This window comes from Tupaia chinensis, unplaced genomic scaffold (genome assembly GCF_000334495.1).
Source record: "Tupaia chinensis unplaced genomic scaffold, TupChi_1.0 Scaffold000044_1, whole genome shotgun sequence".
NCBI classification, from domain to species: domain Eukaryota; kingdom Metazoa; phylum Chordata; class Mammalia; order Scandentia; family Tupaiidae; genus Tupaia; species Tupaia belangeri.
In genome coordinates, this window is record NW_006159500.1 from 1,297,457 (window position 1) to 1,308,743 (window position 11,287).

At 35.8% G+C, this 11,287-nt stretch overlaps 1 protein-coding gene across 3 annotated transcripts in view; it reads right to left on the reverse strand.

The window, feature by feature from the left end:
- Nucleotides 1–11,287, reverse strand: part of PHTF2 (putative homeodomain transcription factor 2) — a 145,240-nt gene that overhangs the window by 99,114 nt on the left and 34,839 nt on the right. For all 3 annotated transcript variants that reach the window (XM_027773316.1, XM_027773313.1, XM_027773315.1), the window contains exon 2: nt 10,003–10,083. In XM_027773316.1, coding sequence (XP_027629117.1) covers nt 10,003–10,047 — 45 coding nt within the window. In that variant the 5' untranslated portion in view covers nt 10,048–10,083. The remainder of the gene's footprint in view (nt 1–10,002; nt 10,084–11,287) is intronic.

The following is an 11,287-nucleotide window of genomic DNA, read 5'->3' on the forward strand; positions in this document are numbered from 1 at the left end:
ACCAAACGTCAACCATGCAGTATTACTTTCATGCGTCGTGCATACATGCCATGTGGTTTTCACTTTTTGCCTTTTAAAAATAATATAATAATATAAATTATTTTGTAATAATATAAATTTTTATATATATATAGTTTTTTTTTTCTTTCCTCTTCTCTTTTCTTTTCCTTTTAACTTCACCCCTTGTCGGCTCAGTTTCCATGAACTGAGTGTCTAGGCAGGTCTAAGTGAACAGTGTCCATCTGATTACTGTTAGAGTCAGAATATTCCTCAATTCCCAATGAATCTGCTGCACAAAGTGAAAAATGGAACAGAAGAGAGAATGCTGATCACCTCCTCGAGCACGCCTCTGAAAGCTCATATTGAACTTTAAGAATTAGGAAGAAATGCACAATCCATCTGATGACCAGAAATCACTTCAGGGGCACAAGAAATATAAGAAAGCAAGAAAATACCTCTTCTCCAAGGGAAAAGAGTAACTCCTCTTCACCCACAGACAGTACAATGGAACTCATGGAAATGTCAGATAAAGAATTCGTAATATTCATAGTGACAAAGCTAACAGAGATGGAAAAGAAGAGAGATAATGAACTCCAGGAGACACAGAAGAAAAGAGCCAACGATTTCTAAGAGGCGAGGAAGTTCCTGCACATTCTAAAAGAGGAAACACATATCATAAAAAAGAATCAAATGGAGCTGTTAGAGATGAAGGTTGTCATACAGGAAATCAACACCTCCCTTCAAAGTATTAAAAGTAGACTAGATCATATAGAGGATCGAATCTCAGATGTCAAAGACAGAATCACTGGCCTAGAAACTTCCACCACAAAGACTGAGAAAGTAGACCAAAAGATTAGAATAAAATACGGAAAATACTAATACCATCAAACTTCAAACATCCAGATAACTGGCATTCCAGAAGGGGAAGAGGCTAATAAGGGCATTGATAATATATTCCATGAAATCCTGCAAGAAAACTTCCCAAACCTAGAGAGGCATTCAAAGATCTAGTCTCAAGAAATACAAAGGACCCCCAAATAAAATCAACCCAAGAAGATCTTCTCCAAGGCACATTATAGCCAGATTGACCAAAACCACAAAGACAAGATACTGAGATTGGTGAGAGAGAAACATCAAATTACCTACAAAGGATATCCCATCAGGCTAACAACAGTCCTTTTATCAAAAACAATGTGAGCAAGGAAAGAATGGAAAATATATTCAAAATGTTAAGGGAAAAATAATTTCAACCAACAATACTATACTCAACAAGATTATCCTTCATATGGGAAGAAAAGACAAGGACATTCTCAGATAAAACCTGAAAGAATTTACCAACACCAGACCAGCTCTCCAAAAAGTTTTGTTTCAGGTTTTTTTGGGGAGAGGTTTTTGCTACAGGGCACTCACTAGAAAGACAGAGACAGAGACAGAAAGCAAGAAACCACCACCTCCTCCCAAGGGAGGATAGCCACGCTTCAATCCTTTCTCCTCTATGCTCCTCTCTGGATGGGGCACACATGCACATGTGCCCAGCGTGAGTTTTAAGCCACCGAGTCCAGGACTAGAACCCAGTAAACTACATGGGAGTCGAGAGATATAGCCATTATACCAACTGCTGGTCCCTCCAAAAAGTTTTGAAGGGAGTGCTATACCAGAAAAACTAAATAAAGACACACAGAAATAACCGTTCAAAAACAACCTTGAAAATGGCCAATTTAATGGTAGGGACAAGTCTGGAGTTGAATATTATTTTTCAGAATTTAAACAGGAAGACCAGACCATATAGAGGATAGATTAAGTACATAAGACTGAACTAGTGAAATGGAATCTTATGACTTTTGACTAAAACATTATTGATTTTCTTCTATGCTTTGCTTTCTAAATTTAAGGATTTTTGTCTTATCTTGAGCTACCTACCAATAGGTTCATGCACCTACTATTTGAACAGAATCCTAACCTGTTTCCTGGATTTAAGTTTTAAGCAAAGCTCTCTTAGCATCTTTTAAATTTTGATTTATTAAAGCTAAAACTGCTTTTCTTGAAATTACCAAAATCTGTTAAAATAAAAAATCCTACTTAATGACTGTACTAAACTACATAGCATCAGCTAGGTGCTACTTTATGTTTTATTCATTCTACTCAGAGCTTCATGCCTAAAATCAGACATGTGTTCACAGATATGTATATATCAGCTGAACTTGCTACTGAAAATAGTTAGATTAATTAAGATACTTTGTGAATCAATAAAACATGGGGGGCAAGGAATGGAAAGCAACTGTAGACACCAGAGACAGTGTGGGAGGAGGGTGGGAAATGGCAGGGGGTGAGGAATAGGGGGGAAAATGTATATACATATACATATACATATATATATATATATACACACACATACACATATATATGAAACAAGAAATGTAAAATTATTTGTCAATGATAACATGTATGATTAAGCCACTATGCAGTGAATTCTGGATGGGAAATCACATTTTGTATGCTATGATGATGCTCAGTGAATGGATTTAAGATAAATTAATTTAAAAAAAAAGAAAAAGAAAACCCTAGGAAACCAATACAACTTTCTATATATTATCTTGATATAACCATTGAATTAATTTATTCCATTATCACAACAGATTAAACCATAAGAATTTATACAGAAGTACTTTGAAAAAAGGCTATTTAAACTTGTGGTGGTACTTACTATTGTCATTGTTGTTACATCAACAAACAAACATACACACAAAATACTAATCATATCTTTTTTAAAAATTTTTTTGAGAGGTTTTCGCTATAGGGCGCGTGCGCTCATCAGACAGACAGAGAGAGACAGAGAGACAGAAAGTGAGAAATCACCCCCCAGGGGGGATGGTCACGCCGCAGTCCCTTCTCCTCCATTCTCCTCTCGGGATCTTGGGCACGCACGCACACGCGCCCGGCGTGAGTTTTAAGCCACCGGGTCCAGGACGCAAACCATGGTCGACTACGTGGGAGTCCAGTGACATAGCCATTACGCTAACTGCTGGTTCCCTAATTATTATTTTTTTAAGAGAGATTTTTGCTATAGGGTGCGTGCACTTGCTGGAGAGCAAGAGCGAGAGACAGAGACAGAGAAACAGAAAGTAAGAAATCACTCCCTGGGAGGTGGGGGGATGGCCATGCCATAATTCCATACATGCTCAGTGTGAGTTTCAAGCCGCCAGGTTCAGGACTCAAACCATGGTCAACTATGTGGAAGTACAACGACATAACCACTATGGCATCTGCTGGTTCTGATTTTTTTTTTTTTTTTGAGAGAGATATTTGTTTAGGGTGCGAGTGCTTGCCAGACAAACACATAAAGTGAGAAATCGTCCCCTGGGGATATGGCCACACCACAATCCCTTCTCTTCCATTCTCCTCTTGGGACTTTGGGCATGCACACACACACACACACACGGCATGAGTTTCAACAGGCAGGGTCCTGTATTCAAACCATGATTGGCTATGTGGGAGTCCAGTGTTTTAACCACCATGCTAACTGTTGGCCCAACCATATCTTTCTTTAAAAAGGTATATACCTTTCCAAAGATGTTCACATCAGAAGTTGTCTAAAAAATCCTCTCAAACTAAACAAATTAATTATGTAAGTCCCTTCGGTCTGTTTTTCAAAGGAACTTTAGTATAGGCAGAACAGTAGCCTAAATGTCAACAGATCTTAGTTTTAATACTATAAAGCAAAAGTTTAACAGAAACTAAATAAAAAAGTAAAACTCTTGATTACTGCATAGTATATTTTCCTTTTCCTTTAAACTAAAACCAAATTTTTTAGGTAAGATGTACCCAAACTGGAGAGAGGTGGCTATTAAGACTTCATGACAACAGGGGGAAAAAAATCTTAAGTGAACTGCCAGTGTAATTCTTATTCTTGGCAAGTAAGTAACATTCAAAAGGAAGAGGTGGAAAACATGATCAGTGACTGAAACAAGCAAAACTGAGGTTTATAACTACCACTTAATTATGACTATGCTGCTTGAATGTTAGACATCAAACATCAACTGAATACCTGCTGCTCTAATATTGGATATTAGCAGTTTGACATTTTAGATTTTTCATTTTCTGATAAGAATGGTTCTAACTCAATGAGAATCTTTAGAATCAATGAAATAAACCATTCTGATAAGTTTGGAGGAACAATTCTGTTAAGTTTTAATAATATGGAGAATAAGAACAACATGCTACCACTTTTGTGTATGTCATCAATTAATTCTAAAATAAACAAAAGATATCTTCATCTCTATATACGCGAAGTAAGTGAAATTCCAGCAAGTCAGGCAACTTATCCAAATTCAGACTTTCAAGAACAAGAATTCAAACCTCTTACTTTCTAAAACTCAAACCTATGTTCTTGTTCCTCATTAAGATACAGTGCTTCGGGACCAGCAGAAGGCATAATGGTTACGTTGCTGGACTCCCACCACAGTCCACCACAGTTCAAGTCCTAGACCTGACAGCTTACAACTCATGCCAGCCGTATGTGAATAGGTACCCAAGAACCCGAGAGGAAAATGAAGAAGGGATTGTGGTATGGGTATCCCCACGGTGGTGGTGGTGGGGTGTTTCTTGCTTTCTGTCTGTCTTTCTCTGTCTCTCTGGGAAGCACACATACCCTCTCTTTCAAAAAAAAAGAATCTCTCTCTTTCAAAAAAAAAAAAAAAAAAAAAAAGATGCAGTGCCTCACAGTGGTCACCTTCAGAAGGCTGTGACTGAAAGGGAGACGGAAAAGTTTTCAATCTCAGTCCTGTTTCACAAAAGGATTCAGTCTCTAAAAAATTATCAAGCTGATTTATATGCTCTGGTATTTACTCAAATACCTGCTGTACTTCTAAGAACATTAATTATGTATGTATGTGTATACACACACACCTGCCTCCATGACTTAGTCAGCATTCTTTTTTATGCAAGTAAAAGTCCGATTCGAACTAGTTTCACCAAAGGGAAAATTTATAAGCTGATATCCTTGAACTATTCAAAAGCTGGGGTGAACTTATTATCAGGGAAAAACCAGGGACCAGAGCACTATGCAATCCTGTGATTGCTTCTTTTTTTCCCATTACTCATTTTCTCTGGTGCTATCTCATTGTCTCTTGCTTCCACAACTTCCTACATATTGTAATACACACCTGGAGGCTGCTCTAGACTTTCATGGTTCTAAATCCTCCATGAAAGAAGCAAAACAGGCTTTTCCTCCAGCTCTAGTATTTAAAAAAGTCTGTAAGACAGCTTGGGCCACTGGACATGTCTGGACTGATCACTTGGCCAAAGGAACGAGGCACTATTGCCTTAGCCACATACCCCTTGTCCGGCTAGATAAAAGGAGCAGTATGTGTAGCAGAGACACGGTCACTAGAGGAACTGCCTTTTTTTTTTTTTTTGAGAGGTTTTTTACTATAGGGCGTGTGCGCTTGCCAGACAGACAGAGAGAGACAGAAAGCGAGAAATCACCCCCCAGAGGGGATGGCCACGCCGCAATCCCTTCTCCTCCATTCTCCTCTCGGGATCTTGGCACACACGCACATGCGCCCAGCGTGGGTTTTAAGCCACTAGGTCTGGGACACGAACTGCGGTTGACTACGTGGGAGTACAGCGACATAGCCATTACGCTAACTGCTGGTTCCCACTAGAAGAACTGTTGAGTACTAGAAGACACTATTATATTCTAAGCCATAAGACAGTATTACTAATATTATTTCATATTTACTGAACAACTCATAAATGACTTCAAAAAACTTTGAAAAAAAATCATACTCTGAGTTGACTAACTGCCTCACAATTTGTCTGAGGCTCACAGGGGGAGCATTATTATTCTCAGTTTACAAAAGAAGAAACAGCTTCAAAGACATTAAGAAACATGTTCAATATTACAAGTTGGTAAATGTTATAAAACCGAATACAGGTCTTGACTCTAACAGTGCTCTGTCATCTACACCATACTACAAAGTATGGTGGTTTAAAATTATAAGAGTATATATGAAAATGTGGTTTAAGGAAAAAGAAAACCTTAAAGGAGAAAATAAACCCAACTGTCTATGGTTCAGTAATTCTTGTCTGGTAGAATTTTCTATCTACCACCATAACCATTCAGAGGCAAGAGAAAACTACATGGAAAAACTACATCCCATCATAAAGCATTTCAGTGTTACCATCTAGCATGTTTTCAGCTGTAAGGAACTAAAATCCAAACTTTACGGACCTGCAGTTAGCATAATGGCTATGTCGCTGAACTCCCTGATAGTTGACCGCAGTTCAAGTCCTGGACCCGGTGACTTAAGCTCACGCCGGGCATGGGTGTGTGCGTGCTCAAGATCCTGAGAGGAGAATGGAGGAGGAGGTATTGCAGCATGGCCATCCCCGCTGGGGGGTTATTTCTCCGCTTTCTGTCTCTCTGACGAGCACATGTGCCCTATAGTAAAACCTCTCAAAAAAAAAAAAAAAAAAAAAAGGGGGCATCTATTATCTTGTACTATAGCAAGTCCCAAAGTAGAACATTCCCAAAGTTGATTAATTCTGTGGTTCAAAAATTCCTGACATATTCAAATCCTTTCCATCTTTTAATTCTGCCATCATCAGTATGCTGCCAAGCTCCTCTCATAGAAACAAAGTTACTACAAATGTTTTAGTCTCAGTCACCAATGCCTAAAGACAAGAAAAGGGTCTTTTATTGGGTGGTTGGAAAAGTCATGCGCATTTTTCACAGAAAAACAGAAAAAATATGTCATGACTTTTCCAACAACCTAAGATTTCATTTTATTTACTTATATTAAGTTAGTTAATACAGGCAAAGCACTTAAAAATGTCTGGCACTAATAAACACTGTATACGTTTTCTTCTTATTATTATTACTATTGGTTTTGTCGTTGTCATTTTTTCTAGAGATGGGACACTTCCCAGAAGACTTCGCGTCTCATTATCCAGAACATGAATACCTGACCCATTCTAAGCCAATAACTGAAAAGGGAAACACCATGATTAGCTCAGATTAGCTGGGATTCACTCACTCCCAGGCTTTAGATACACATTCTCTAGCTATTAAGGCCTGTGGAGGAAAAGGAATTCCTTAACAACATGCTTTTCAAACAGGGGAAAAGGTCAGGAATAATCTTGGATTGGCAACCCATCTCTCATCTACAGATCTGCTCTTCTCACAGGACTAAAACAAAAGGAGAAGTTGTAATTGAGGCTCAAAGAAATAACGTTATTAACTCATGGTCAAATAATCAGCAAATACAGCTTCAGTAATTGGCTTCATTTCACTGAAGCATAAACACTTCTAAACTGATCTTTTCATCAACATACATTAAGAGAAAACAAGCATGTATGACACCTAAGAGAAACGAGGTGATCTCTCAGGTACTGACCATGGGAAATACTTAGATGATAACTGTGATGCATGACTTGAGAACAATCTGTCCAGTATGAAGCAAAACGACAGAGAGTTCTAGGGAGAGTAATTTCCAAGAAAGAACAAAAAAGGCTGATAGAAAACACGAGTGTGACTGACTGCTGCAAATTAAGTTTTATAGTTCTGTCAAGGACTTTGGAGAAGAACTAACTCTATCAGAAACTTTACAGAAGAATTTTTTAAAACCAACCAAATGGAAAGTAAAGGTTACAGAGATTAGAAATATCACCATCTTACAACACATGGCACAGCTCTAAACAATCATAGTAACATAAGCGTTGAGTATTGATTTAACCAAATTGTTAAGCCACTGCGAAGAGGGGAAGAATGCTTAGAGAGCAGTTATAAAAAAGCTAAATCCTCATCATACAGTCAGAAATTAACAAGTAACATCTACAAAGAAATGACCAAGAAAAGATAAGGTAATCATGTTTAAAAATAAAGTATCACACACACGCACACAAAAAAACATGTTACTCAACAGGGCACTTCTGCATTCTGATCCAGTCTTTGATAGACGGGGCTGCCTTAGAGTAGAGGTCAGCAAAGTAAGGCCTGTGGGCCAAATCTAGTCTGTTGCCTGTTTTTATAAGTTGTCTCACAGGAACACTGTCTGACTCACTTATTTTACGGACTATGAAAGGCTGCTTTTGAGCTATAATAGCAGAACTGAGTAGCTGCAGCAGAGACCAACGGCCCTCAAAGTCTAAAATATTTACTACTAATGGTTGGCCCTACAAAGAAAAAACTTGCAAACCTTAGTTTAGAGCACCACATGACATTTAGTATCTCTAGCTCCTACCCACAAATGTCAGTATTTCCTCAAAAGTAATTATGAAAATCAAAACTTCACACATCACACTCGCAATCCCTCTTCTCAACTCCCTACTAGTGATAAGGAATGGTAGAACTTTGGTTTGAGAACTACTGAGATATGAAGAATTGAAAATGAATGCATTTGGGTAGCAGAACACAAAGGTTAAGTAAAAATAGGAAAGGATAGTACTGTGGGCTGGGTTTCTTTTTTTTAACAGTAAGACTTGAAACATTAATTTAATTTCAAAGTATTTACATATATTTTTTTAAAAAATTTAACTTTAAAAGAAAAAGCAAACTAAATTCATTTAAGGGAGTAACTCTCTAAAAATATAAGTGTTTACATTTGCTGGTATATTTTGTGACATTTATTATGTTGCTCTGGAGGATATTTTGGCTGCATATATCACAATTTCCTAGGTAAATGACCCTCTGTTAAGAGCAGTGTTGCTACACTAACTGAAAGTGTGCATAATATTACAAACACTTTTATCCCAAGAAGGTGTGTCAACCGCGTATACTGTATAAATGATTTTCAGTAAAGTTTGAGATATTTAACATTCAAGTGAAATGCAGACAATATTTAATAAACATTATTTCTATAAGTAGAAATTACGAAAGAAACAAAGTTTCAAGGTTTATATGTAGAAAATTTTTTTATTTTAATTTTTCTTTAGTTCAGAATTTTATTTAGCTCTTTAGCTAAGCAGTTTTTTTTTAAGTGATTAGATGTTTAAAAGTAAAGGTAACAGTATTATAGAGGCATAAAAGATTAAGAACCTCATATGAAAATGTGCTATTATATACCTGTTACATGTTTTACCCAGAAAAAAAAAAAATCCAAAAGAAGAACATATTCTTAAATTTGTCTAGTTACCACTTATTTTCAATTCAACTAAATTAAGAGAGTCTGATTCTCTCCTATAGAGAAAAAGCCTTAAGTACATAACTATAACAGAAACCTGAGGAATAACATATCAAAAATGCTTTAAAATATAAAAACAAATTCACTACATACACTAAAAATCTAAAATGTTATATAAAACAACATACATTTTAAAGAATAAAAACAATGCTCATTAGGAGTAAATCATCTACTGTATTTCAAAAAAGGCATATATTCTTTTGGACTTCATAAAGGAAAACATCACATTTTGAAACATACAGGATGACACAGTTAAGCAGTTTTGACAATCCTAAAACATTAAATTAAACATTTTGTTAGTTTATTTTGGAAGATGCAGTACCTAAAGATTCATTTTATTGAAAACATTCAGCCACTGAATTGTAACTTAAAACAAAACATGAAAATATAATATATAATTTCTCTTCACATAAAAGTTACAAAACTGAACAGCTTTGTAAACCTAGCTTTCTTTTAAAAGAAATCAAAGCAAGAAAAATTTTAATGCTTCTATAAAATACTCAGTATATCCATAATCCTCAAGATTTGGTTTATACTATAACTGACAATAATTAATCTAGCTATTTTTTTTCACTAGAGTAAAAAAGGTAGAAAAAAAATTTTAAAACATCATTTCTCTATTTTATTTAGAAGTAGAACCAGCACTAGGAAAAACAAAACAAAACAAAACAAAACAAAAATAATCTTACCCTTCCACTCCAAATCCTAAAATCTGTTTTGTCATTTTAGGCATACCTTACATAAATCTACAATACAAAATAAAGATGCATTTTGGAATTAAAACAATTTAAAAAGTTAAAAGTTTTGACTATCAACATACCTTCTTTTGATACCAGACTATAGCGTCTGTGACTTTGGACGCCATTTATTCCACTGCAATCACACATTCGTCATTTTAAGTCTGTGCAAAGGAGAAAAACACACAAGAGCCTTTACTTCCACCTTCCAAAAGGAGACTGAACAACATGCACACAAAACACTCTGGTTACTTGCAGAGCAAGGGGTGTATGACTATACTTATATTACACCCTTCCTCATTACTATTTTAGCAACAGGTTCTTTTAAGTAAACAAAAATCAGTTGCCATAATAAAAGGTTCTTTTAAACATGAATATAACACAAATTTCCTAACAAAACAGACTAGACTTTTTTTTTAAAAAAAAATAAACCTTTCAAATAAATTTCAGAATTTTCCAGGTTATACTGGAACATTTTCATTTATAAGTAAACATTAAATAGAAAGCAATTCATTCACACAGTACAACAGGTCAGTTTTGCTGTCGGTTCTATCTAGGGACTAGTGTCAACAACCATTGTAAAGGACTATTTGACATAGATGACAACATTTATATTCATATTTAATTTTCCCTGATATTCAGTAAACACAAAATTGAACTAAAATCAAGTAACCAGAAAAGCCTAAAATATATATTAAATAAAAGTCAATTTAGAGTTAATTACACAGAAATAATTAATATTAAACACTTCCCAGATATCAGTTTACTGACATTTAAAAATTTATCACAGATTATTCTTGTGTTTGTCTAAAACAGTACTATGTGTTAAAGTTAGTGGATCCTTGACCCTTGAGAGAATTCCAGACTGATTCCAGTTAACATTAGAATGCTTTTCTAGTCATGACGCAAGCATGGAAGGAACCTCTGGTATGGTGTTAAGGATGAGCCTAAAACAGGCTGAAAAGCAGCTGGACCTAGAACAAAACAAGATTACCCTAGGCCACAGAGGATTTGAGGGAAATCATGGGCTGATCCTAGCACATGAAGATCTGTAACTGTGAAATGCTACTACCCCTATAGGCTGCTCTAGTAAACAAAGTATCAGAGGTTTTATATGCCATTCTTGGGAGCATGTATGCTTCTTAAATACATTGGGATTGAATAGAAGGAAAAGTATTAGTAGTAAGTTCAAATATTCAGATGATCAGTCTCTAAAATTTAAAACAAGATTCACTTAATAACTATTTTTGGTAGTGCTATACCAAATTATTTTGTTACCTTTCCTAAGATATTAATGATTCTATTTTTTAACTGATCAAATTTAACGAACTATTCTGAAATTCCCGACAACCTGACCTAAGGGAAAGA